General features: G+C 33.4%; 4 protein-coding genes across 6 annotated transcripts in view; 1 reads left to right on the top strand and 3 right to left on the bottom strand.

Moving 5' to 3' along the window:
* The window catches only part of LOC138136682 (ATP-binding cassette sub-family C member 4-like), a 29015-nt gene extending 12682 nt beyond the window's left edge, over positions 1-16333 (top strand). For both annotated transcript variants that reach the window (XM_069055951.1, XM_069055952.1), the window contains exons 2-10: positions 10852-11000; positions 11051-11278; positions 11338-11765; positions 11816-11972; positions 12080-13303; positions 13357-13693; positions 13737-13887; positions 13940-14170; positions 14231-16333. In XM_069055951.1, coding sequence (XP_068912052.1) covers positions 10921-11000; positions 11051-11278; positions 11338-11765; positions 11816-11972; positions 12080-13303; positions 13357-13693; positions 13737-13887; positions 13940-14170; positions 14231-15117 — 3723 coding nt within the window. In that variant the 5' untranslated portion in view covers positions 10852-10920 and the 3' untranslated portion in view covers positions 15118-16333. The remainder of the gene's footprint in view (positions 1-10851; positions 11001-11050; positions 11279-11337; positions 11766-11815; positions 11973-12079; positions 13304-13356; positions 13694-13736; positions 13888-13939; positions 14171-14230) is intronic.
* On the bottom strand, positions 1176-6739 carry LOC138136683 (uncharacterized). Of its 2 annotated transcripts, XM_069055955.1 has the most exons (6): positions 6524-6739; positions 2973-6470; positions 2618-2902; positions 2358-2565; positions 1945-2303; positions 1176-1884 (listed from the first exon to the last, which is right to left on the bottom strand). In XM_069055955.1, the coding sequence occupies exons 2-6, from the start codon at positions 3084-3086 to the stop codon at positions 1396-1398; spliced, it is 1455 nt and encodes a 484-aa protein (XP_068912056.1). In that variant the 5' UTR covers positions 3087-6470; positions 6524-6739; the 3' UTR covers positions 1176-1395. The 2 variants fall into 2 exon arrangements, with proteins under 2 accessions (XP_068912056.1, XP_068912055.1); XM_069055954.1 differs by having other exon boundaries at positions 2973-6739.
* A 7351-nt stretch (positions 16334-23684) lies between the features above and the next one.
* LOC138137019 (protein takeout-like) lies at positions 23685-24149 on the bottom strand. Its single transcript, XM_069056320.1, has 2 exons — positions 24047-24149; positions 23685-23986 (listed from the first exon to the last, which is right to left on the bottom strand). The coding sequence occupies exons 1-2, from the start codon at positions 24147-24149 to the stop codon at positions 23685-23687; spliced, it is 405 nt and encodes a 134-aa protein (XP_068912421.1).
* Positions 24150-24347: 198 nt separating this feature from the next.
* LOC138136902 (protein takeout-like) lies at positions 24348-25497 on the bottom strand. The gene is made up of 4 exons (XM_069056217.1): positions 25316-25497; positions 25030-25267; positions 24845-24978; positions 24348-24790 (listed from the first exon to the last, which is right to left on the bottom strand). Exons 1-4 carry the CDS (start codon positions 25377-25379, stop codon positions 24483-24485), a joined length of 744 nt encoding a protein of 247 aa, XP_068912318.1. The 5' UTR covers positions 25380-25497; the 3' UTR covers positions 24348-24482.
* Positions 25498-26638: the final 1141 nt, after the last annotated feature.

Genomic DNA, 26638 nt, shown 5'->3' with positions numbered 1-26638 from the left:
GGATGAAGGTACGTGCGTTAGCTATAAAGATTTTTGTAATCTCTATTTAGTTGTTGCTTTTGATGTAACAAAAGAAAATGATGAAAATTTATTTAGTAAAACAAAATCATCTGAACTAGAAGTTAATTGGACATTAAAAGATTATCAAAATGTTAATTGCTATATGTATGCAGTAGTTGAATCTCAAAGAATTGCAAATATGAATATCATAGATGAAAAGATTTATTTGGAAATGAAGTAGACGAGGTTTTGTCGAGTTTTTAATTAAATAAATGACTGAGTCAATAAATGATTATAGAGTATATTTATCACCCAATCAAATAAAGAAACTCCAAAGTTGTAAAGAAAAAAGAATAGATTGTAATATAAGATTCGATTTAACGAAAAGACCTAATAATACTATTAAATTAAGAGAAAAACAAGTTGATGAAATTAAAAAGTGTAAAAAGGAGAAGAAAAAATATTGTGATATTAAATTTTCTCCAACACAGATAGGCGGATTTTTACCTGCTTTGCATTGGGATTAGGGCGCAGTTGGTTATGCTGGTACTAAATTAGCACAAAAAGCCTTTGGAGATGGTATAAAAAAGAATAAAAAATCACAGAAAACCCGAAGACAGGCAAGATCTGCCCAGAGTCGAAGACGAAGACATATGGACAAGGAATAAAATTGATAGGAAAAAGGGGTTAAGTAATATAGAAATATCTGATATTATGAAAAATTCGGGTTTGCCTCAGGAAGCTACGCGAAATTTTCGAGGTGTTATTGCAATTGACATGTTACCAAAAAAAATTAGAAAAGATGAATTAGGTATAATTAATTTTCAGCCCTCTAATTGTTATGGCTCACACTGGGTATGTTACATAAACAAACCATATTTAAGAAATATTTTATATTTTGACAGTTTTGGAATATCTCCACCAGAAAAAATTAAAAAATATTTATTAAGTAGTGGAAAAAATATTGCGTGGAATAGCACGCAATTACAAATGAATTCTTCTGTTTTATGTGGTTATTACTGTATATATGTGATAATTAATGTCAACAGAGGCAAAGATTTTTATGATATATTATATTCTTTTAAACAGATACCGTGTCGTTTAAGGATGAACTGGAGTAACAATCTCAGCAAAAAGTTGCGGAATTCTTATAATTAGGGCCCGGATTTTAGGCAATTAAAAAGTCGGAAATAGGTGCCTAAAATAGTCCCTTAAACTACTGCAAATAGTCCCTTAAAAACTGAAAATAAGCCATACTAGGTCCTTAAAGTTGTGGTTAATTAAATTAAAAAATGTGTTTTTAAAGTTTTAAGTAGGTACACACAACAAGATATTTACTAATTATTTTTTATTAATTAATATACAATACTACAAGTTTGTTAGTTATTTACATTGTTACGTATTTACATTGCATACAAGATATTGCTCTAAATTTTCTACTTTAAAACATTGTCGGTTATCCACCAAAATGGACTTATATTTTGAAAAACTTCTTTCTACCTCGCAAGAGGTAATGGGCGCAAATTTGTAATAAATTTCTTCCATTTTGGTGTCATGTTCCGGCACATCTTCACCTCTAAAAATTCTTGCCAATTCTAGAAGAAATTTGTATCCAGGATTTTTTTCAGTAACATCTTCAAGTTTTTTTAATGCTACTGCTGCTACAGGGCCTGGAGATTTTTTTAGGGAGGTAAATACGTTTTCAACAATTTTGATTGAATCGGTTAAAGGTAACCCATTTTTTTCCAATTGAGTAATACTTTCGCAGATTATTTTAAAATTACTGCGAACATAAATTAATTGGTTTTTTATTCCGGGTTTCTTCATTATAGACTGTGCTTTTTGAATAGCAACAGCAGAACTTCCATCAAAGGACATGACAACCTGTGAGTAGTTAAAAACAGTTTAACAATCAATTAATTTGCTTATCTTTTATATACTTACTTCTTTAATGGAATCAAAGTGTTCGCTGTAAAACATAGCAGCCTGAAGCCATGTTCCCCATCGTGTTAAAATTGGCTGTGGAGGCAGTGGCATTTCTTTTAGTTTTTCTTTGTACATTTCAACTCTCAAAGGTGCCTTAACGAAAATTTTTTTCACGTTCGAAATTAAATTATCCACATCTTCATATTGATAGCGAATTTTTTCAGCCACTAGATTTAAAGCATGCGCTAAGCATGTGACATGCACAATTTTTGGATAAAACACCTTAAGGTGTCTACCAGATTTTATCATATATGGTGCTCCATCCGTTACAAACAAAAGAAACTTTTCAGCAACAACTCTGGTACTCCACAAGATTTCTACGCATAGAAATTTTAAATCAAAATAAATTTAAAAAAGTGAAAAACCCTTACCTAAAGATTGATTTACGAATCTAGCTATTGTCTCATGATTTGTTCTTTCTAATTGTTTAGACGCCAAAAGATAAGATTTTCCAGGTTCATCTTCTGAAAGTTTCCCAACCAGACAATTCGCCACATATCGCCCAAGTGCATCTGTTGTTTCGTCAACTGAAACCCATATGTTAAAAGGATCCAGCTCATTCCGAATGCGGTCAATAGTCTAAAAGTGAAAATAATTTTAAATTAAATATTAAAAGATAGTATGTTCATACATCTTTGTAGCATTTTGGTAAATAATTTTTCCGTAAAGTAGACTCATCCGGAATTTTTCTACCACAATATTTTGTCAGAAAATTCTGAAACGCAGGATTTTGTAGTTTGTGCCATGGTATATTGGCAGCTAAAAAGACGTTACAAAGTTCCATATTGAATGTACTATTTGCCGATTCCTCCAAGTTCTGTGTCAGCAACGTTTGCCGAAGCGGTGTCATAATGTTCTCTTTATGGATGGCCGTTTGCTCATGCTGTTGCAAGTGACATTTTTTTTCGCATATAAACTACAAAAAATAAAATTTTCAAATAAGTAAAAAATATAAAATGACATATTTTCAATTATGCTTAACTTACCAGTTTACCACAAGCTTTACAAAACATTTCTCGGGTTGATTTTATTTCATATAAATCTTTCTTGCTTGTCCACTGTAATATTTTTTCGCGTAAACTAATTTTTTGTTTCGGCATTATGTTCACTTTAAACAGGTTCACAAGAAACACGACCACTGCACGGAGATAAAGTAAACGAGAAATGACAAATTTGTAATGCTTATATTTACGTCTCCCACCAAATTTCAGAGGAGATGGTTAATTTTATATTTCTTAAATTTTTAGAAAATGACACCCTTAAGGTTTCTCTTATTGTTTCACTTCGGGATTTTAATTTTCGTTTTTATGGCAAGGACCATTTTATAAACGTTAAAGCTTCTAACAATACCTAAGTATCAGAAAACATTAGACCGCGTATACCTGCACCCCTTCGAACAGAGGCAAACAGATAAACTCTGTAATTTATGCCAGTCCAGTCTAATGGTTTGTGGTACTTAGGTATTGTCGGAGTATTTACCGCTGACATCATGGTCCCAACCGTAAAAGCGAAAAAGTAATTCCTGTATTGTACTGCACTTTGTACATTTCAGTAATTACATCTCCTTAAATTTTAAAATCATAAAGCATTGTAAATTTTATTGAGGTACCACTTTTACATTTTCAATACCGTAAACTTCCCAGAATTCGAAAATTGGGAAAAAACCGCAAAAATGAAATTGATTTTTGGTCATTTTAGGCATGTTCAGGCAGTTAAAAGGTAAAATAGGTATTTAAAGGGCATTTTAGGCCGAATAGGCAGAATCAAATATGGCTCTAATTACTCTAATTAAGCCAGAAATCATTTATAGACAAGTTTCATACATGTGCCTTAAAAAATAAAAATAGTCCATTTTGCCTAAAATCCGGGCCCTACTTATAATGCTATGAAACGTTTATTACGAGAAATCAATATTTGAAAAAATAGTTTTTAATTTTTGGAAACGAATTGTAATGAGTTGCAAGTAAATTTTGTGTTTATTTTCTTGATATTTAGATAATTACTTACATGTGATTTTACAATCTTTTGACTAAGACTGTACGTGGCCTTTTTGAAATATGTTTTTTATCAGTTTTTATGCGACCATTGCTCCATTTCTCATAAGAACACGTGTAAAATATCCCGAAACTTTAAAAGGTAATAACTTTAAAATTCCTCGACCAAATTTTTTTAAATTTGGCACAGTACTTTAGAATGGATGAAAGGACTATTGTACCAATTTTAAGCAAATTTCGCCATTTTTCAATGTTACTCCAGTTCGTCCTTAAATGAGAAAAGATTCGCCTTTGCGCGCAAAGCACTAGTCCCTTTCAGGGACGCTCACTCGTAATAATACCTACTATTTCAATATTTGAACGTAATTAAAAAATTATATATTATCTATATGTTATAAATGGAAAAATATCTACAAAAACGCTTGTATGTATACAGAAAAAGTTACATATATTTTTATAAAATTAGAATCGGATTATCTATTAGTAAATTATTATTTAGTGCATCGGGATTATCTTCGTTAGCCCTACCTCCACTAGTTTGTTTATCTCTTGGTGCGGGGGTAATAGAATAATATTAGATAAGAGATTAAAAATATCTGAAAGAATTGAAGAATATAAGTTAATTTATAAATTTTATAGACAGTTATTGCATTTATATAAGGCTGATAAAATAAATGAAAAAGAAATATATTTACGTGAAGAAGAATTTGTCAGTAATTTTAATTATTTTCCCAGAGAGAAATACCTAGAAAAAGTCCACTTAAACGGAAATTGATAATTTCTTATTGTAATAAATGACTGGCAATGCCAGCCCAGAGTCGAGGATGATGACAGAACCAAAAGAAATTAAATTATTTGATTTAAAGACTGATAAGAGGTATGATATTACTGCTATAAGTAAATCAGATGATGTTGGTCCAACTAATGGATTATTTTTTATTTTAGAGGGAAACTTGAAGTTATATTTATCCGTTGTTGACTTATTTTCAGACTCTACAAAAATTAATTTGTATGAGTTGTATGAGTTATATGACGCTGTTTCATATTTTCTTGATAAAAAACAAATAGTGTTTCTGCAAAGAAATCATATGATCTTCAACTCTAGTGATTGTGAAGATTGTTTTTGTACTATAATTATTTCTGAAGATCTTCCCATTTAGTTCAATTTGATATTAAAATCGCGTTGTCCATGAGTCGACAGCGTCCAGGAATTTATTCTATTTAAATGAAATATTTTATTCTTTTCCTATTTTTCACTACTGTAAAAAGTTCAGATGATGTTAATATTACAAGCTCAGCTAAGCCTTACAATGAATCGAAGATTCAGAGTTATTTAGAACAATTTGGGTATTTAGAGAGTAATAGATCATTATTAACAGAAACGTCTTTGACTAGTGTTTCGCATACCAATGAAGCATTAATAAGGTTTCAAGAATTCTATAATTTACCAGCTGATGGAACATTAAATCAAGAAACACTTGCATTTATCAGTAAACCTAGATGTGGCGTTAAAGGCAATCCAACAGCTTATAGAATTAATTATCAAAAATGGAATAAAACAAATCTTAAATGGTATTTTCCGTTAGCTACAAACGAGATGAAAGAATTAGCACAAAAAGCCTTTGATCAGTGGGAATCTGTTTCAAATTTAAAGTTTGAGTACTGGCACAGCCAGCCCAGCGCCGTAGGCGAGTACAATGGTGCTAAACCGGACATACTTATATCATTTTCTAACACGTTGTTTCAACATAATCATAATTCACGGTGTCAAAAAGGAATATGTTCTAGCAGTTTTGACGGAAAAGGTAATGTTTTAGCACATGGCTTCTTTCCAAATAATGATGAATGTCTAGGAATTCATTTTGATAAATCAGAAAACTGGTATTTTGGAGAACTTGACAATACTCCTGACGGAGAAATTAATTTCTATACAACATTATTACATGAGATTGGACATACTTTGGGTATTGAACATTCTGCAAGTAATAAAGCAATAATGTATGCTTATTATAAAGGAGATGGTGATAAATTAACTCAAGATGATATTTGGGCAATTCAATACTTATATGGAATACCAGAACAATCAAGGTATGAAACAATACCAACTACTACCACAACCAAAAAACCTGTTATAGTAAATCCCAGCAAGGCTGGCCATGAGCCGAAAACGAATCCAGAATCAGTACCTGATTTATGCGGTTTGTATAAAGATATTAACACATTTCTAATAGCAAATCATAAATTATATATTTTTTATAAGAAATATGCCTGGATTGTTAATTTAAAAGATATGACCTATGATTATATACCAAAATTAATTACGGATTATTTAACTTTTTTGCCAGATAATTTTCAAGAAATATCATATTTATCAGAGACCAGATGGAACTGTTTTATTAACAACAAATAATTTTTATTATATTATTGATTTTCCTAGTTTCATTGTTAAAAATGGTTATAATGGAAGATCTATTGCAAGCTTAGGTATTCCTAATGGAAAGAAAATTAATGCAATATTTAGTACTTATTCTGGTAAAACTTACATATTTTATGACAACACAATGTTTATAGACTTTGATGAATGTCTGTTTAGACCAAAGAAACATGGTATAATAGCTGAATTGTTTTCAAGTATTCCTTCTAATATTAACAAGGCGTTTAGATATATTAATGGAAAAATTTATTTTTTTAAAGATAATAATTACTATGAGTATGATGAATTTTTTGCAAACAACAAAATCGGATAAATTTGATTTATCTATTTTTGGGATTAAATGTAGTATTATAGATAAGATTATGATTTTACTAAATAAGCTTAAATAATTTTTAATTAAAATGGAAAATCTTATAACTTTAAATTTAAAAGAGCGCGGTAATTATAATCTTTGTTATAAAGTAAACAATGAAGAAATTATAATTGAGCTAACAGAAGACGAAGAACTTGAACTACTACGAATAATTACTTTTATTTTACTCACAATTAAAAGGAGAACGAATCGTTCCTCTTTATATAAACAGATAAGTTTGATTGATTCGGACGAAGTCCTCATGAGCGTTGCGAATTTTTAACTATTTTTAATTGATTGAAAAACAGGGCAAAATCTTTTAAAATGTTAATTTTTTTAACTACCTTGAAAATCGGGGTGTTTTTCCATAAAAAATGTTAATTTTAAAATATACCTTAAAATCTGGGTTTTCTCACGATTTTTTCTGCTTTTCAGTTTACCCTTGAAATTCGGGGTGTTTTCCTTAAAAAGTAGCTGTGTGCTGAAGGGGCCTTCTTACTACTCATTTTGTTTAATTAGGTTCTAACGAGAGGCCGTACTTTCCGAAGGTTTTTTCAAATAGAATTAAAACGATTGAGCACACTTCACTTAAATTTTATTTAACAAACAATCGAGTGTGGTGGTGTTTGATCCCAACAAATTATAGAAATAAATAAATGAATTTAATAACAGAATGAAATTAGACTCGCGGCCCACGAATTGAGATCTGACTCATGAATAAATGACTAAGCTGGGCAAATACAGAAGTTTCTGGAGCGAATAGCATTATACGAAGTTGAGATGCGAACTATGTGATCCGGTGTAGATTTAAATTACCCCAATTAAATTGAACCCGACGCGCTGCCCTGGAAACCTTCAGTCAAAGCCTGGTCTACTCCGGTGATTGAAAATAAAAGGGAAAAAGGTTCTAACAGACTTATAGGGTACCTCTCTTCACGTGTCAGCTGGCCTAGTTTGGTCACTGTCCCGTTTATGGGTGACACGGCGGTTTGTGCGCTTATGCCGGACCACAGCTAATTGAGTGCGACGGACACTGGCGGTAGCTTCCCCGACGGTGAAGACCCCCCAAGTAATGAATAATTAATGAAGCTTTTTTATAATAAGTTGTAATAAATCGCCTTGGCGAGAACAGGTTTCCCCAATCGGTAAATGCAAGAAGATCACATACTTCGCGATAAGGAACTTAATTCAAGATTCTAAAGAGTCACGTGGTCGTCAAATGCTCAAAGAAAACAATATAATCTTTACTTTAGAAGGATAAGGAACTAAATGCTGTTTGACTGATTAAATCGCGATTACAAATAATGTACAAGAATGAAATAATTTACCTTGTAAATGTTAAGCACGTGGTCACAAAATGGCTGCTGGAAGTACTGAACGTACCTCCGGCTACTTTGGAGATCAAACCCCGAGTGAATAAAAAAAGCCGCGTTTCCCGTTCCGCATTCGGTTTTATCATTTCTGGCACACAGCACTTTCGCAACCGCTACTTGACCAAAGTGACCTATCAGCTTGGTTCTACTTTCATGACCAACTTCATTAAACTATGTTATGGCCATTCCAATTCCATTAAGATGGGCTTCGTATGAAGTATGTCATGGATAGTGATGAAGTGGTGCCATCTGTTTGTTAGACATCAAGGTAAAATTGGCGTCAAATTTGAAATTTTGTCAATCAAAAAACTCTGAAAATGCTCATTAAATGCATTATTTGTGGCAATTCTGAAAAACCTTTATTTCAATTTTCCAGCGACGGTGGAGTTAGAGCTAAATGGTTTGAGGTTCTTCGGGAAATTTGTGGTACTAGAAAAGAAATTCGTTAACATAGTTTAATGAAGTTGGTCATGTGATGGAGATGAAGTGGCGATATCTAGTGAAATTTAGAATAACCACACATTTAAAAAGTTAAATAGCAGGTTATGTTATATGCCATTTCATTGTCAAGAACTGTCAGTTTATACTTTTATGACACTATGGCAGGAACATGAAAAATTAGTTAGCGTCTTAGAACCTCGATTTCTGTAATTCTTGCATCGTTTTACTCCGAAATGTTCAAGTTCCACGACGAAATTCCGATTCGGCGTTAGTTTGCTGTGGTCCTTCACACTTGCGTGCGTAAAAACGCATTTAGAGGAAAGTTAGCGTCTTAGAACCTCGAATTTTGTAATGCTTGCATCGTTTTACTCGGAAATGATCAAGTTCCACGACGAAAACGTATAAACTGACAGTTTTTGACAATGAAATGGCATATAACATAACCTGATATTTAACTTTTTAAATGTGTGGTTATTCTAAATTTCACTAGATATCGCCACTTCATCTCCATCATCGACTTGTCATTTGGTTTATTTTTTTTCGACATTTGGAATGGCCATAACATAGTTTAATGAAGTTGGTCATGCTACTTTACGCCGATCGCGACACCTTTTCGATATCTCTAGAACTTTTGAAATTACAGTTTCCGTTTTCCACCATTATTTTAAATGTTTAAATTTAGACTTTTGTTAGGACCAGACCGAATATACATAATTTGTTGTTGAATTAGAACTCTGAAAAAGAACACTAAATTACTGACTCTATACAATAATAAACCTCAACATCAAGAAACTCACATAATTAAAAAAGGAACAAACAAAATTAAACAGGAACACTGAATTACCGACTCTATATAATAATCAAAATCAGCACCAAGAATTAAACAGAATTAAAATGAAACATCCATGAATGAAACATACAGAATTAAAATGAAACAAACAGAATTAAAATAAAACAAACAGAATTAAAATGGAACAAACAGAGTTAAAATGAAACAAACAGAATTAAAATGAAACAAATTAACATTATTTTTAAACCTAAATTGGGCTTGAAACGCTGTTACGTAAGTGTCATGTCATGCAATTAAATTCCGTTGATCTGCTACTTCTAAAAATTGTTCTACATTGATTTGATTCCCCAAACTGTTCTAATTAATAATTAATTCATAATTTTCATTCTCTCTCTCTCTCTCTCTCTCTCTCTCTCTCTCTCTCTCTCTCTCTCTCTCTCACTCACACCTCTGATTTCTACGACTACCTGGCTTTACCGTTACCCGGTCCTCCGTGTTTTCTACCGACTCTCTTTCTACTTTGCCTTGTTACTTTTCTAACTAAAAGTGCAAACGATCGTAGTTATTTTCTACGATAAAGCGCTCTGTTTCTAATTTGCAATTCTCGCCCTTTAGTTTCAAATATGCCACAAATTTGAGAATGCTAAAAAAAGTAAATTAACGTAATGAACATTAATTTTATGGTTCTCTCAATATGAAACCTGCTAACATCAAATTCATTAATTCAATTATCCCCTGATTTTAACTGAACTCCCAAAATTGTCGAACGAGTAAATTTTGCAATAATTCTTTTCCCAGGAAAACTGTTATCTTTGTGCTGTGTTCGGACCGGGCGCGTACCTGCCTTTTAAAAGAAAGGTTGGCAGATTCCACTTGAGGAATGTGGTACAAGACATCAATAAAATTTACAACTGACCAGTATTTCCGTCGGTTTTTAAAACATTTCGTTGAAGTTATTTTAAAAATTAAAATTCTATATTTATCGAACCTATTCAGACCGTTACAGTAGGGATTACATAAAAAAATAAGCAAATTTATAAAGAACGAAGTAAATTTGATTTTAATAATAACTAATAAATAAATTTAAAAACTTTAAAGCAAGAATTTACTCTAAAAACTGTTTGACGTGTTTTTGCATTTTTTTCAAAAACTAATTCTTTACGTTTTCTGAATTTTGTGCGTTACTTTATCATAAGCCTGTATATCGTACAAGCAGTAACATTTTTGCTCTGAAATTATGCTCTAATTAATATATTCTAGTGCATTTTGTAGTGTTGCGTTACTAGTCTACAATTTTAAATCTTCCAATCTCTCGCTGGACGAAGTATAGCTATTTTACGTTATAATACACGTCCTCTGTGTGCTCATTCATATCCTAAAATTTCAAATTTGTAATTTTATGGGCAAAGAAATAGACCCCTCCAAACTTTACTTGTGGACACCTAGTGTATATTTTGTTAATTTAAGTGGATAATTTTTAGTGATATAAATTTGTACATCAAAGAAGAAAAGAAGATATTTTGGTAAATAAGAATAAACGATTTATAGCTATGGATTATTTAAAAAACAGGAGGAAACAAAAAATTAATCCTGTAGAAAATACAAACATCTTGTGGCAGTTGTTTTTTACGTAAATAAAATTATACTCTTGATGAATTTGCGTAGAATGGTATGTTTCAGCTATACAAGAAAGATTTTTGTTAAGGGATTTAAAAGGCAATTAAACGAAAATGATATATATGAAGTGCTTCCATCATACAAATCCAATAATTTAGGAAAGAAATTGGAACATTTATGTGAAATACAACAAACTCGCAAACGTTTTTCAATGATGTTTCTTCTTTGGAAATGTTTTGGATTAGAGTACATTCTTATCAGCAGTATTCTTCTGACGCAAGTTGCGATTATGTATGTACTTTTAATTTACTGCTGGATATCTAGTACTTAATTACATTTTGACTTTTTAGCATATTAAGGCCAAAAATATTTAAGAATTTTTTAGCGTATTATTCGAAGAATAATACTCTTTCTAAACATGATGCATGGGTCTACGGTACATGTTTAGTAGTGATTTTTTTTGTGGATTGTTTAATCAGAGACAATATTACCTTGAGGATTGAAACACTTGCCATTAAAATGCGTACTGCTTTTACTTCCTTGATTTACAGAAAAGTCTTAAGGATTAGTTCGACGCAAGTTGAAACTGTGTCAGTTGGCAAAATTATTACTTTAATAACTAGAGATGTTAATGAATTTGAAGTTTCAATACCTTATATAATTACTCTGCTTAACAATTTGGTATATTTTATCGTGGTATGTTACGTCCTTTACAAGGAGATAGGTTGGCTGGTGATTACCCTCATAGGTACATTTTGCATTGTTATTTCAATACAAGGTAATTAGAAAATGATAGATACTATGGTCATAAGATAAAGAGTTTTTTAGTATGTCTGGCACCTGTAACAATAAATTTGAAAAGGAGGACTTTAATGAAAACGGACGACAGACTCAAGACAACGAGAGAGATGTTGATAGGAATCAGACCCGTCAAATTTTACCGTTTGGAAGACATGTTCCAAAAGAAGTTGTCCAACAGCAGAAAGTCGGTATATTTTCTTAATTTTGGATTTAAAGTTGTATTATTTTTGCTATAGTGTCATTAAGATAATTAACAACAGTTAACAAACAAGATAACATTTTTTATTTCAGAGATGAAGTTTGTCTTATATACAAGATACAATTGATGTTAGCAACAAAAATTTCGCTCTCCATCTCTCTTCTAACAGTAACTTGGTATCTTCTCATCGTTATTTCAATATACTTAGGAGACCATATCAAGCCAGAAATATTATTTCTCATAATGGACAGTCTCAATAATTTGATGTTAACTTTAAATGTACAATTTCCAAAGGGAATTCACGAATTCGTAAAACTGAAGGCTGTATTTAGGAGAATTTCAAAATTTCTGCAAACTAAAGAAAAAGTCGTTTGTAAAAACCAAGGCGAAGATTGCAATGAAGCCATATTATCAAACTTAACCGTTTATGTGAATGATCATAAAATATTTAACAACATTAATTTTAAACTCCAGAAAGGACTGACAATTTTAACTGGCCCAATGGGAAGTGGAAAAACATTGCTATTAAAAGTTCTAATGAGGGAATATCAATTTATCGAAGGTGATCTGAAGCTCGCCGGTGAGATTTCTTATGCATCTCAAGAATCATGGCTGTTTCCATCCACAATGAAACAAAATATTTTGTTTGGCTCCAGCTACGATAAGGAACGCTACAACGAAGTGCTGGAACTGTGTGAATTGCGTAAAGATTTGGAGGCCTTCGACGAAGGTGACGATACTATAGTTGCAGACAGGGGCACCAACCTGAGTGGAGGACAGCAAAAGCGAATCAACTTAGCACGGGCCATTTACAGAAAAAGTGATACTTATTTGTTAGACGATTGTTTAACAAATTTAGATGTAGTGGTTGCCAACTCGATATTTGAAAAATGTATCAAAGGATTCTTAAAGAATAAAACAGTCATTATGATCAGTCAGAATGAAAAATATGTCAATCGAGCCGACAACATTCTCACCATAAATGAGGGCTTAGTAAATTTACTACAAAATGTGTCTGCCCAAAAAGCATTTAGCTATAAGTCTGCAACAACACAAGAAAACCATTTACTCGTCCCTCCAACACAAGAACATCAAGAGGGTGATTTGTATTCAAATGAAAATGCAACATTAATCGAACCAAAAGTGTCAGAAAAAAACATATACGAAGAATCAAAAGAACTGGCACAAGTAAAAATGGAAACTTATCGAACGTACTTCAGGCAAGGTGGAGGAATAAAAATACTTTTATTAATTTGTGTTGTTTTTTGTGCAACACAATTTTCAAAAAGTAGTATACGTAAACTGGAAGCTAATTGGTTGGTGATGTTACAATCATTAGAAAAAATAATTTTACTCTGTTACTTTGTAGGGTTAATATCGAGCAAAATATTCTCCATTACACAAATCATAACGGTACAATGACTGAAAACTACAAAATTAATATCCAAAAACGTCAACGAATGATTTATTTGCTGCCTATACTTTTAGCATTACTGGTTACTCTAATGTTGTGTAAAGCATCCATTTTTTATTTAGTTGCTAAAAGAGCTTCAGTTAATATACACAATCTAGTCGTTAGTAAGGTCATTCGTGCGTCGATGGAATTTTTTGATAATCATTTCATGGGAAATATTCTCAACAGATTTTCAGAAGATTTGCACTACCTGGACGAAAAAGTGCCGGTTTTAATATACGTAGCTGCTGGCGTGAGTGATGTTTTATGCAATTTTCAACTAACATATTTGTCAGTTTCTTGTAGAAGCAGTAATCACGACAGGTTTAATTATGACAATTAATACATTGTTTATCATACCATCTTTGTTATTTTTTGTGATAATGGTAATAACGACAATTATTTATTTAAGAACAGGAAGACCTTTAAAACAATTAGAGATTTCGAGTGAGTAGTTCGTGCATTATCTACATTTCTTTATCTTTTTTATAAAATTTAGCTCGAAGTCCATTTATTGGCCACATCAACGCAACCATAGAAGGACTGTGTACAGTAAAAGCTTCAAGAGTTGAAAATATTTTATGTGATGAATTTGACAGCCACCAAGACTTATACACTTCTGCAACTTACATGTATTTCTGCTGCTTGAGAGCATATGCTTTCGTTGTCCACATTTTCAGCACCATTTTTATTGCTGTCGTAGTTTTTCGACTTTTAATCCTCGACAATGGTACATTTTCATATCGTTACTTGAGTACTTGGTTACATTACACTAACTTTTGATTTTAAGAACCTTCAATTGGAAAAGTGGGTCTTCTTCTTTCACAAACATTTTTATTAACAAGAATTTATCATTTGGCATTTCATAAATGGGCCAGACTTGTGACTAGAATGACGGCGGTGGAGAGAATTTTAGCGTACACTAACCAAAAGCAAGAATCCGAAGATGGTGTAGTTCTTAAAAATTGGCCTGCCAGTGGTGAAATAAAATACGAGAACGTATACATTTCTTATAAACATCGTAGAAATTTCGTTTTAAAAGATTTAAATTTTACTATTAAATCTGGTGAAAAAGTAGCTGTGGTTGGTAGAACTGGTGCGGGAAAAACTTCCTTAATTTCAGCGTTTCTTAAACTCTGCAAAGTACATGGAAGAATATTTTACGACGGTGTAAATATTGCCAATCTATCGCTGAATGCACTCAGATCCAACATTTCTGTAGTTTGCCAAGAACCATTTCTTTATTCTGGAACCATCCGTGAAAATATCGATCCATTCGGACAATATTCAGATGACAGAGTTTGGGATGTTATTAAGACCATCAAACTGGAATCGCTATTTTCTACTTTAGAATACAAAATATGTGGCTCTGATTGCAATTTAAGCATGAGTCAGAAGCAACTGATTTGTCTTGGCAGAGCTATTATTCGTAATAATAAAGTTATAATTCTCGATGAAATCACTGCAAATGTAGATACAGAAATGGAGGTACTGATACATCGAATAGTAAAAACTTATGTTGACTGCACTGTACTTATGATAACACACAAATTAAGTTTCTTAGAAGAGTATGATAAAATAATGGTCATGAATGAAGGTAGAATTATCGAATTTGACCGTCCGTCTGTTTTATTAAATGATAAACAAGGAATGTTTTACAATATGTTTAATATTTAATGAGATCTGCGTAGTGGAAATATTTTTTTACATGATCATTGAGTTTCAGTGGAAGAATGAGCAAGATGGCAATTGAATCACTAGTGAGGACAAATATTTTTTCTCACTAGTGAGCAAAGTGTTGTTTAAAAAACTAAGGCTTGTCTTATTTTTGACTTATTTAAATTTTTAAGCTGTTATTTAGATTTCATTGACTTAAAAACGTGAAATTGCTTAGGGTAAACTTCTGGAAAAATATGCTAAATGCATTATGTGTTGGTATCACTGATTAAACTAAACTAAAATCAGTAAACCAATCACAAACACGCAACGCCTAACAACATAACCTCTTACGTTTGGAATTTTGCTGATCCACGTTTTGTTGTGAAAACTGTTTTCGTAATTTCCCTGTTGGACTAATTTTGTAGAAGTTATTGTTTCAGTGCTTTTAACAGTTATGAAAAATAGTGATGCAGATAGATAATGATAGGTATGCACAATTTACACTAATATAACCTCATTTTTTACTCTTGTCATGTTTTTGTCATTTTGATTTATTTACATAAACAAATTTTGCGGCATAATGAGAGGTAGGCAGCAGGTGAAAACGATGATTTAATTTCACTCACTGCAATTAACTCAAAATTCAAAAAGTGACTGCGTGACCGACACAGAAAAGTTTAATTTTTGAATGTACAGTCATGATGACAGTAAAAGGTGGTTTTCAGAGATTTTTTTAAAGTGACAGAAAAATGCTGCTCGAAATTCGTATTCCGCGACTGTATTTTATGATCATGGACAAAAAACAGATTCAAGACGCATGAGCAAACGTGCATTTAATCACTCGTCCGTTTGGGGTCCTCGCCTTCGGCTCGGACGCCCAACTTCCGTATTCGTGATTAAATGCACTACTTTGCTCACTTGTATTGAAAATAGCTATTTAGTATCTGTGGATTGTTGTTTATTTTTTTAACCTTATCTCTTACGCGTTGTTTAAGTTCGTCTATATTATTAACTAGTTTTTGAAGTCTGAAAAGCATAAAAAAAAATCACAGTGTTAAATCGCAGGACCCTGAAAACATGATTGTCAAAAAAATTCTTGTAGGACTACAAAAGTTCGATAATTGCAACAAGAAAGTGCACCATCGTCCTTGAAATAACATTGCTTAAAAATGTCATAGTGTAATTCATTAAAATAAAAGTTCAACTGTTCATTCTGAATAAAATAAATGTATTACCTTCAAAATATTATTAAATAGTTTTGATTGCTGCCCACACTCCTACTTATCTTATCTGGATGTAAAGAAGCTTAAATAAACTCTTAAGGTTTTCCGGTACTTCACATTCTTAATATATTCTTATTGGGAGAATTAACAAATCCTCTTATACAAAACTACGTCACGTTCGCAAGAAACTTAATTTAGAGAGGCGACCTTTTTCAAAACATATTTGAAAAGGTATTTTTAGTTTATTATTCGTTCCTTGAAGTTGGTGGTCGAGGGGGCTCCGACAGTGTCCATCGACAGCACAAAATGCAGCCACGCCACCGGAAAGGAATTGTTGATAAACAGTTGACACGTGAAAAGAGTTTCTCATAAATCTGATGACACCTTTCCTTTTTACTCTTCCCGATATTATTCAAAAAGTTTTCTTTCTTTTCTAAAATTAATCTCGGAACGTCCTCTCTGTTTCATCACTTTTTTCTCCTAAATTAAATTAAAACGTACTGTATTGGCTCCTTGTTTATTAAGGTCCACATTTTTATTCAGAACATAAGCAATAAATAAATAACTTATTGTCGTAACAACTATGCTTATACACCGTCGAGAGATCAGCAATAGAAACTCTGCTTGAGAAATTGTTAAACACAGTTCCGTATTTCTCAGCGTAACAATCTCTATAGACGAATGCGATTTCTTTTCTGTGTTTCGTCATGGCTAGATTAAATTTGTCGTTTAAGTCTTCCTCTTCGAACAGATTTTTATTTCTTGCCATCCTTGGTGTACTCTTCGAAAGTAAATGTGACGGTGTACTTGATACGTTTTAAAATCGCAGTTTTTCAATTTCACGTGTGTAGCCCATCTCGTGTTAAAACTCATTCGAAATTACAGTTACCTCTCCTGAGGTGTCAACCGGCAGAAGAAATATCGCTCCCTTAGCTTCATATTCAAAGTCGTACCGAATCTTTGGGTTGACAATCGCTATAGTCAAAGTTTTCTCTGCAAGATCCATCCTGTTGGGAATAATTTCTAGATTCCATCTTTCGCTGTTACAGATTTCACCACAAATGGTTCCAAACTGGGCAAACCGTATTGTCCCAAACGTTTGTCTAAACGAGTAATGGCGTTGTGAATTGCTGTTGACAAACACTGGTTCAAGGAAGCTTCTCTTTTATCGCATTTTTTAAACTCTGTTACCTCGTTAAGACTACCCATCTGTATGACAGTACGTCGTTTGCAAAAAAGTATCCTAAAATACTCGCGTGTAATGTCTATCACTTGCTCGAATGACTACTCCAAATAGACCTTTGAAGGTACTGGCCGTAATTGTTGCAGCTATATGTGCTCAGAAATGTTGAATAATCTTCATGATCTTTGTTGTTTATAATATTTACTGCATGTGTGTATTCTCCGTGCAGCTGAGTTTTTCATACAAAGAAAGTGCAATTATCCATCTGAAAGCTTCAATTGATTTGTTTTGATTTTGTTCAAAGTGTCGAGCCAGTTCGCAAACTGAATTACAACTGATTGCTGCAAATTCATGTTTTTAAATTTTATTTTTCTTTAAACGTCCGTAAAATATGACATTGCACTGCTGCATTGATAATGCTAAAGTGTTACTTCATTGTAATGGGATCTAACGAGTTGACCAGCGTTCGTGAAGTTATTATCTCCACCGAGGAGCGTCCGTGGAGTTATTATCTCCGTTGAGGGCGTCCGTGAAGTTATTATCTCTGCTGATGAGCGGCAGTAAAGTAAACTAGCTAAATCATTTGAAATTCCTACCTGGTTTCTTAACATGTCTTAAATAATTTGTTATGAAGGTTTGAAGAAAAAATAGTATATGTTATTCGGAGCAAAAATGGTTTTATATGCTTTGGCTGGTTTGTCTGCCTCACTGCGTTCTATTATTTCATCCTATGTCAAATTTCAATTCTTTATATCATCAGTTTGAATTCGGGAAAACGCAAAAAACGGCCGGACGCCGGTTAAGTATTGCTATTGGAAACACAAAAGTAACAAACTGTCTCTCTTGGAAACCATCATTTTCAAATTTAAGCACAACGATCTAACCTGAATGACAATCGGGAACCCTTTCGCTTCATTTCCTATAGGTGTAGAGTGCCTTAGGTCTGGCAAGACGCGACTCTTCGTAGAAGCATGCACATCTGAAATGTGCTACTGTCTAAGCTCTAAGGTATCAATGCAATTGATCGTCTCTTTACCTCTTCCGCTACATTTTACCGTTAATATTAGAGCGGAGTATATTGGAGGATATGTTTCTAGAAGTGAACTTTGAGTTTATTTAGTCATGTTAATTGAACTACTCGTAGTCTACTTGAACAATGATCAATATCTGTGAATGATTTCACATAAAACCTGACCTGACCTGACCTGAGGCCATCCCTTTAGTTAAAGATTTTGTAAAGTTTCTTCTGTTCACAATTTCGTTGTTCACTTTAAACCAAGCAAATAAATGACGGGAATAAATTAAAATCTAAACCTGTTTAGTTTTTCAAATTAATATTCGTAATCAAGTGTTGAATGAGATTGACAATGAACTTGTGACGTCAAAATTATTTATAGGTTCAAGAATTCAACTTCTTTCGTTGATTGATGAACTCATATTAACCATTTTTTTTACCTTATCCCGGCATCTTACGTTTTTGATCTTTGATGGAATTATTCTCAACATAAATAATTTATATATTTAATTTTGCAATGCTAATTAATCAACAGTAATATCCCAAGCAACGTTTTGCTTAAAGAAATATTTCTCGTAAATTTTCCACCCAAAATTGTGACGTGGAAAATTTACTCGACATATTTCTAAACAAAACATTTTGACAAAACGTCAAAATTTAATGGTTTATTTTCATGCACGTGGGGTATTCGGAATGATTATTTCCTGAATTATTATGAACAAATAGATTTTTTTCACTACAAGTAATAAAGTCTAGCATTATCGGTTGTCATAGAACACTGAGAAGTTTCGTTTTTCTACGTTGGCCCAGTGACAGGTAAATAATTTTTTTCCCTAGCGGTTAGAAATGTAGGCTGTGGATACCTCATTTGAGGTGAAAAAATTCAACTTTCTCGCTAAGGTAAGAAAGTTAATCATGAAATGTTTATGGTAAAACTGTACCAAAATACAAATGTCAAAAGTGTCAAAAGTGAAATAAGTTATTGATAAATGAAAGCCATTTCAATAAAGCAAGTTGGTAGATCAATCATATAATCTGGAAAATAAACAGATAAGCTAGGTAGGTAGATTACTTTACCCTGTTTATATCAAATTTTCGAACAAACGTCAAATCTTCAAATGCGATGACAAGTTAATTAAACAAATAACCCAGCATACTTTTCAATTACCAAAATTTTCCTTTTAATCAGGAATATAACCTTCTTTTTTTTGACTTTTTTCAACGAAGTTGTGCCGGTAGGGAAAAAATAGTATTCAAACCTTGTTAAGAAAGTGCCCTTGCAGACCTTAGGCACTTACAAACCTCGCCTACGGCTCGGTTTATAATCTTTGCCTGCGGTCTGCAAGAAAGCACTTTCTTACCTTGGTTTGAAATATACTATTTCATTATTAATCAGTGGTGAATAATGGGACAACCGTCACCTAGCAACGAAAAATTCTCGTCTATTTCCTTGGTTAACGTAGACGATTTTCATACTAACTGTTAAGAAATGACAACTCGGACCCGTCGCATCCGACAAAATAATTTGATTATGTAATAATTATTATCAGAAAGGGTTTTAACGTATCTAGTAGTGAAAAAAAATAGTATATAAACCACGGTGGAGAAGTCCTTTATAGCCTTCGCGCCTTACAACCCTCGGCGCGCCTCGGGCTCTAATCTTGGCGCTCTGGCTATAATCATGAATTTCTCCACCTTGGTATATAATATACTATTATAAAGAAGCGATTAAATTTTGACACAGATATTTACCCGACGTTTCAAATTTAACCGATATAAAAGCCAGAAAAACCATAGCAACTACGGCTTTTTATATGTATGAAGGAAATAATCAGGTTTAAACGAGGTCTGTGCCAGTATGTAATCATATTGTAGACCATTTTGAACTCGTATTCAAAATGTCTATTTTGAATACTCTGCTCATTGCAGCCTTTTTCTTAATTATTACTCGTGAGAGCTGGATCAGCAGATGGCAAAGTGAAAAACAGCTACAACAAATGTCTATTCTTTATTATGACACTCCATCAAAAAAGCTCATCGAGAGGAACCTTGCTTAAGAAATTGTCGAAAACTTGGCCGTGCGCTTTTCCATAATAATCAACATAGATCGACAACAAGTCTCCTAAAATTTCTCTCCACTTCTGATTGCTCTACTAAAGCTATCGTCTAAATCTTTTTCTTCAAATAAATTTTACAAAAAGTGCTACCAATCCTTGCGGTTGCATCATTAAATTGGTGTTAATCACTCGCCAATGCGTCTTATCATTCTTCGTATACTCTTGAAAGGTAAAGGTAACAACATACTTTACGTTGCCTGAAAGCAAAACAATCAAACAGCGAAAACAGATTTGTGGGAAATTCGCTTGATAGGACAGTCGCCGCTCCTGCCGTGTAAATCGACAAAAGAAACATTTTCCCTTTGGCTTCGTAGTCGAAAGAGCATTTAATTTCTGGATAAATGAGTGTTATCGTCAACGTCTTGTCCTGAAAGTTCATGTAAAAAAAATGTAATCGAAGGTCCTCATCATTCAAGACACTTACTTACTTTGCTTGACTTTTGCTGATTTTGGTGCGTCCAAAGACTCTATAGTTCTTGAAGACCTGTTGGAAGTCGCAAAAACTTTCCCAAGAAGAATGGTTCAAAACTCGGCAAGCCATACTCTTCCATCGGTTCGTTCAACTGACGGATGGCGCCGTGAACTGCCTCCGACAAGCACTCGTTGAAGTCCGATTTGGTCGCACTTTTGGAAGTTGGAAGCTGAAGAACATGTGAGAGGACGACAACGCTCATCTCAATAGATTGATAGTTTGATTATGCCCGTTAAACTTTAACGACAATGTCATTTTATGTCTCAGAGATGATGTCGTACGTCTTTAAAAAGAGTTTTTGCAAAACGTTTTAACTTATCAGTAAACGTTAACTTATTTAAAAATAAATAAATAATAAATAAAATAAATAAATATAAATATCAATCACTGCTTTGTCCAGATGGAATTATTATAATTAATAATTCATTAAATTAATTATTATAAGCAGTTTTGTAAATGGCAAACGAATCAAAATTTATGGAGATATCGCCTATCCTTTGAGAAATCATTAATGTTATAAATCTAATCTTGGAACCTTTACTAGACGACAGTTTATCGAAAATTAAATTTGTCATTGATATACGTTATTCGATTAACTTACGTAGAGTCCGCACACTTTAAGCAGAACACGTTGGGTCATCCAAATCTGTCCGTGAAGTTTTGTCCAGTGGCCTATCACTTGCGTTAAGAAATAGGGGCATACGTTTTTATTTGAATGATTGTGATACCGCTTTTATCAATACTAACCTCGCTCAAATGAAGAAATAAAAATTATTTAGTTCTGAAAAGAACTGATTTTAATGCAATAGAAAACAACTTTGAAATCACGAAACAACGAAACGAACACTGGCAAAGCAGATCACGAATGAACGTACGCCTCTGACGCCGCATGGCCGGTAAGCGGTTCTACCTTCCCACCCTAGAAATCGAAAAATGGACTCGACCAACGTAGTTGCGTCTGCCGCGCAACTTTATTGGTGTGTTCTCCTTAAAGTGTTGGCACTCTACGACAACGAACTAGAAAAGACGTAACAGCCCTTTCACAATGACGTTAATGTTATGTCGATGTTACAGCCCTTTCACAATGGCGTTAACGTTACGTCGATGTTAAAACGTTAATGTTAACATTAGATCTAATTACATGTATTTCAGTACTTTTTATAAATTATTTCCGTTGGCTAATGTTAGAATGTAACGTTAAGAATCCAGAACATTTCTAGAACTAACGTTAACGCTAACAATATCATGCAACATTAATTTTCATCATAACGTCATTGTGAACGGTCCACAATGAAATACATGTAATTTTGAATTTCTAGATCTAACGTTAACATTAACATTTTAACATCGACTTAACGTTAACGCCATTGTGAATGGGCCTTAATACGTCTTTGGTTTAACGTTTACGACAACGACAAATTTTTCTGTAGCCTAACGACAAGAGAATAACGTACTTTAAATTCGATAAAACGGTTCGCAAAAACTCTATAATTTTGCCGGGTTACTGACGTTATTTACTTGTTTCCTCGATATTTATATTATTCTTATTTTTCGTTTATCTGTTTTGCAATAATTTGGCCAACCCAAACTGGTGTGCTTGACAAAAAATTATCACGTACTGAATTTTATTATCCAATTTTATTTTTCCAATTTTTGAGTTACTACAAAACACATACTTGAAATGAGACTCTTTTATTCCTAAATTGTTTTTATTTCGTTATTATTTCATTTAATGTTTATGTTTGTGTTTGGAAAATAATTGTGACAGTACATACTGACTATTTCCTTCTGCAATATAAATATTTACAAAATTGGTTTTGAAACGGATCCTTGCGGGACACTGCAGTACTGAACAGAAAACGTATCTCCACTGCCCCAAAAAAATTAAGTATATTCTCGATATGTGAATGATAACGCTCATCTGCACAGGATACGAATGGTTTTGGAAACCTTATATTTGCAGGAAATTCAACATTTTCAGCTACCTGCACGATCTCCGGACTTCAACCCCATTGAACCCGCCTGAGACCTTGGAAACACTCTCGCAAACTATTTGCCTTATCCAGAGAATATTTGGGAATTGAGTGACTTCTTCCCTATTTTGTGGTAACAGATCCCCCAGGAAGAGATTGACAACTTAATTCCTCGTATTAGAGAAGTTATACGGGTACGAGGACGAAATACCGATTATTTGAAATTAAAACAAAAGTTATATAATTAATTTAATTTTAATTTGTAATTTTAAAGGCTTTACTTTTTTTAGTTGCATTCTGTATTGATTTGGCTGAAAATGAATGGAATTACACATGTGTATCGATTATGATCCCTATTGTTCCTTTCTTGTTCACAAACAGTAATATCCTTAACTTTTTTGGGGCAGTGTAGTATCTCTCAGGTGCACTCTACTTTGACATGTGTGTGCGTAGGTATGAAGAAAATTAAATCACGGGTAGTGCGTACCTGGCAGGTACTACTTTGATGATCAGCACCTTACTTAAAAAGCAAAAAGGATAGGAACCAAAGTTTGTTGAAGAAAATACAGCGAATTAAAAAATTAGCTCGAACAGGTTTGTTCTTACACCCAATCAAAGAGTTCCTCGAGAGGTAACTTGCTCAAGAATTTGTTAAATATGGCGGCATAAGCGTGTCCGTAATTGACCACATATAACGATGCGAGGTCGTTAAAAATTTTCTTCCACTTTCTGGTCATAGCTCGATTGAAACCATCGTTCAGTTCTTTGTCTTCAAACAAATTTTCAAAATTGAAGATCAACTCTTGCGGCTGCATCACCAAGTTATGGTCAATCACGTGGAGATGTGTTTTGCCATCTTTCGTGTATTCTTCAGAAGTGAAGGTAATAGTGTAGGTCACGTTGTCTGCAAGAATGCGCTGATTTGGGGTGAGTTCCGGACGTACAAGGACTCAGGTGACAGTACTGTTGCTGTTAAGAAATATTTTGCCTTTAGCTGCGTAATCGAAGACATATTGTATCTCGGAATTGGTAATCACTATGGACAAGGTCTTGTCGTGGAAGTTCATGCTTTGGGAACAATAAACACAATCAAATGTGCATGTTGTGACCGACAGAATCTATGCGAAGAGCCATATTTAGAGCGATCAATAAAACTTCTTTGTTTGCCAACGCGTTTGAACTTGAAAAATGTCCTGTTAAGTCAGACAAAAAATTCTCAAAAATTTTACCCTACCATTTTGTCTTCAGATGAAACAAAAAATTACTTTCTTGTTTGATGGAATTTATTTTTAGATCACTACATAAATATTATACACATATAAATAAAAAAAATTAAGACTATTTTATAAAACATAATGTGCAAAAAATTACAGAAAAGTACAGAAATAGAAAGACACAAATTATTTACTTAGCCCATCAAATATTTCAGTGACAGGAACTTTCCTCAAGAACCGATTGAACACGTCGGAGTACATTCTCCCATAAATTTCTACATAAAGTTGGATGATTTCCTCAAATACTATCTTCCAGTTCTTGCTCAACAACCTACTGAATCCGTCATTCAACTCTTTATCTTCCAGTAGATTATCAAAATGAAAGACCATATCCTGCGGTTGCATAACCAAGTGAGTGTCAATCACCTGAAAGTACCTTTGGTCCTCTCTCGTGTATTCTCCAAACGTGAACGTGTAAACGTACGTCACATTGTCTAAAACGATTGTAACAGTCTATGAATGAATCCAAATCCAAAAGAAAAACTCACATGCGGTACCACTTCCCGCTCCTGAAGTATCAATCGGCAGAAGGAACATTTTCCCTTTGGCTTCATACTCGAATACGTATCGAACTTCAGGATTTAGAACCTCTAGTGTCAAGGTTTTATCGTGAAAGTCCATGCTGTCAGAAAGCAGATGAATCAAGTATCATTTCTTAATCCTTGATACTTACTTAGCTCTTGTCTTCCTGATCTTAGTCCGCCCATAGATCTTGAAGTTCTTGTATCTGTGATAGAAGTCAATTTTTCGTCCGATTTTCGGAGGTAGGTTCGGGATCAGGAAAGGCTCAAAGCTCGGCAGACCGTACTCCTCCAGAGGCTTGTCCAACTGGCTGATGGCGCTCTGGATGGCCACCGACAAACACTCGTCGAAATCTGCTTTTCTCTTGTCGCACTTTTTAAACGACGGAGCTGCAACACGCAACCTCAGAGCTTTCAGTGAAGGTGAACAATACTCACGCAATGACAAAGAACTGCAAAATTTGATCAAAGCGAAGACACCGAAAATCAGCAAAGTCTTCATTTTGGGTGCTACAGAGACTCTGAAAAATAAATGCGTCCAGTTGTATTTATATGCGTGGCAGGCGAAAAAAACTCGAAATTATTGGACCTTTTTTGAAGACAACACAAAGCCAGACTGGTGTGACAGTTAATAATGTTGCCATAATTACGAAACGACGTTTGTGTCTGATAATGAATTTATTATCACCGTTGGTTCTTGTTTTCGGCGTTACATAAGAACGTGTTGGAACAGAAGGAACAGTCTTCTCGTTCGCTCAACAATATTCAAATTGTCGTTGAAATTAATCAGATGCAGGTGCTAATGATTTATCAAGGATTTAAGGAATCTGATTAAGTACGAAGATTTATTGAAAAAGTTCAGCGTGGAAAGAACCGATGTTATTGTTGATTTTGCAACGTTTGTTCGTATTTCCATAAGAGCAGACCAAAATAAAAAAACATTTGTGTGGTTATTAATTATTTTAATTTTGACCTTTTGTTGAATAATGCAAATCTCGGAGTTAAGCTTCTTGATTTGTATGTTACAAATAATTACAACAGATGCAGAGAAACTATACAATAGAGTTGGGCAGTTTTGTGGACGTTTGCGCAGCTATGTGAGGGTAGGTAAAAATGAATAGGGAATTTTTCTATTTTTGAATTTTTTATAAATACAATGTAAAATTTGCAATGAAACGTGATAGAAATATAATACATTACATTAAATGTAATGTTTCAAGTACCTGCAACATTTAAAATTTATCTAGTGTTTAAGAATACGTGGGACGATTGGGGCAATTATTTTGCTTTCCAAGACAAATTTTGGAATTCCCTATTCTTTTTTGCCTAGTTTAGTTGCGCAACAGCCACTAATAGTAGTTTGACCGTGAATGTAACTGACCTGTCTTAAGGGGAAATTAAAATAAATTTACAAACACGTGAATAGTACAGAGTTCGTAGCGTAACCTTGAGGCAGGTTTTTGAAACAAATCTATTGAAGACGTTGCCGTACCCTTTGGCATATCTATCAAAGTATATGGAGGAAAAGTGTCCAAACGGTTTCTTCCAATCTGAGCTTTGTCCTTGAACAAATTGTCATAATGACCGCTCACATAGACAACACAGTAAACGCAAACTCCCATAGTTTTTTGTATCCCGACGACATCTACTGGCTTGTGGTGGGTGCAAAATAAGACACAGCCAGCTGAATATCCTGGCTTTTTTATTTATTTTAATTTTCATTAGTAATACAGGGTTATTCTAAATGATTGTAGTCGAAGT

This window comes from Tenebrio molitor, chromosome 8 (assembly GCF_963966145.1).
Source record: "Tenebrio molitor chromosome 8, icTenMoli1.1, whole genome shotgun sequence".
Lineage (NCBI taxonomy): Eukaryota > Metazoa > Arthropoda > Insecta > Coleoptera > Tenebrionidae > Tenebrio > Tenebrio molitor.
Note: the sequence above shows the minus strand (reverse complement) of the source record. Positions and strands in the feature narration are given on the sequence as shown.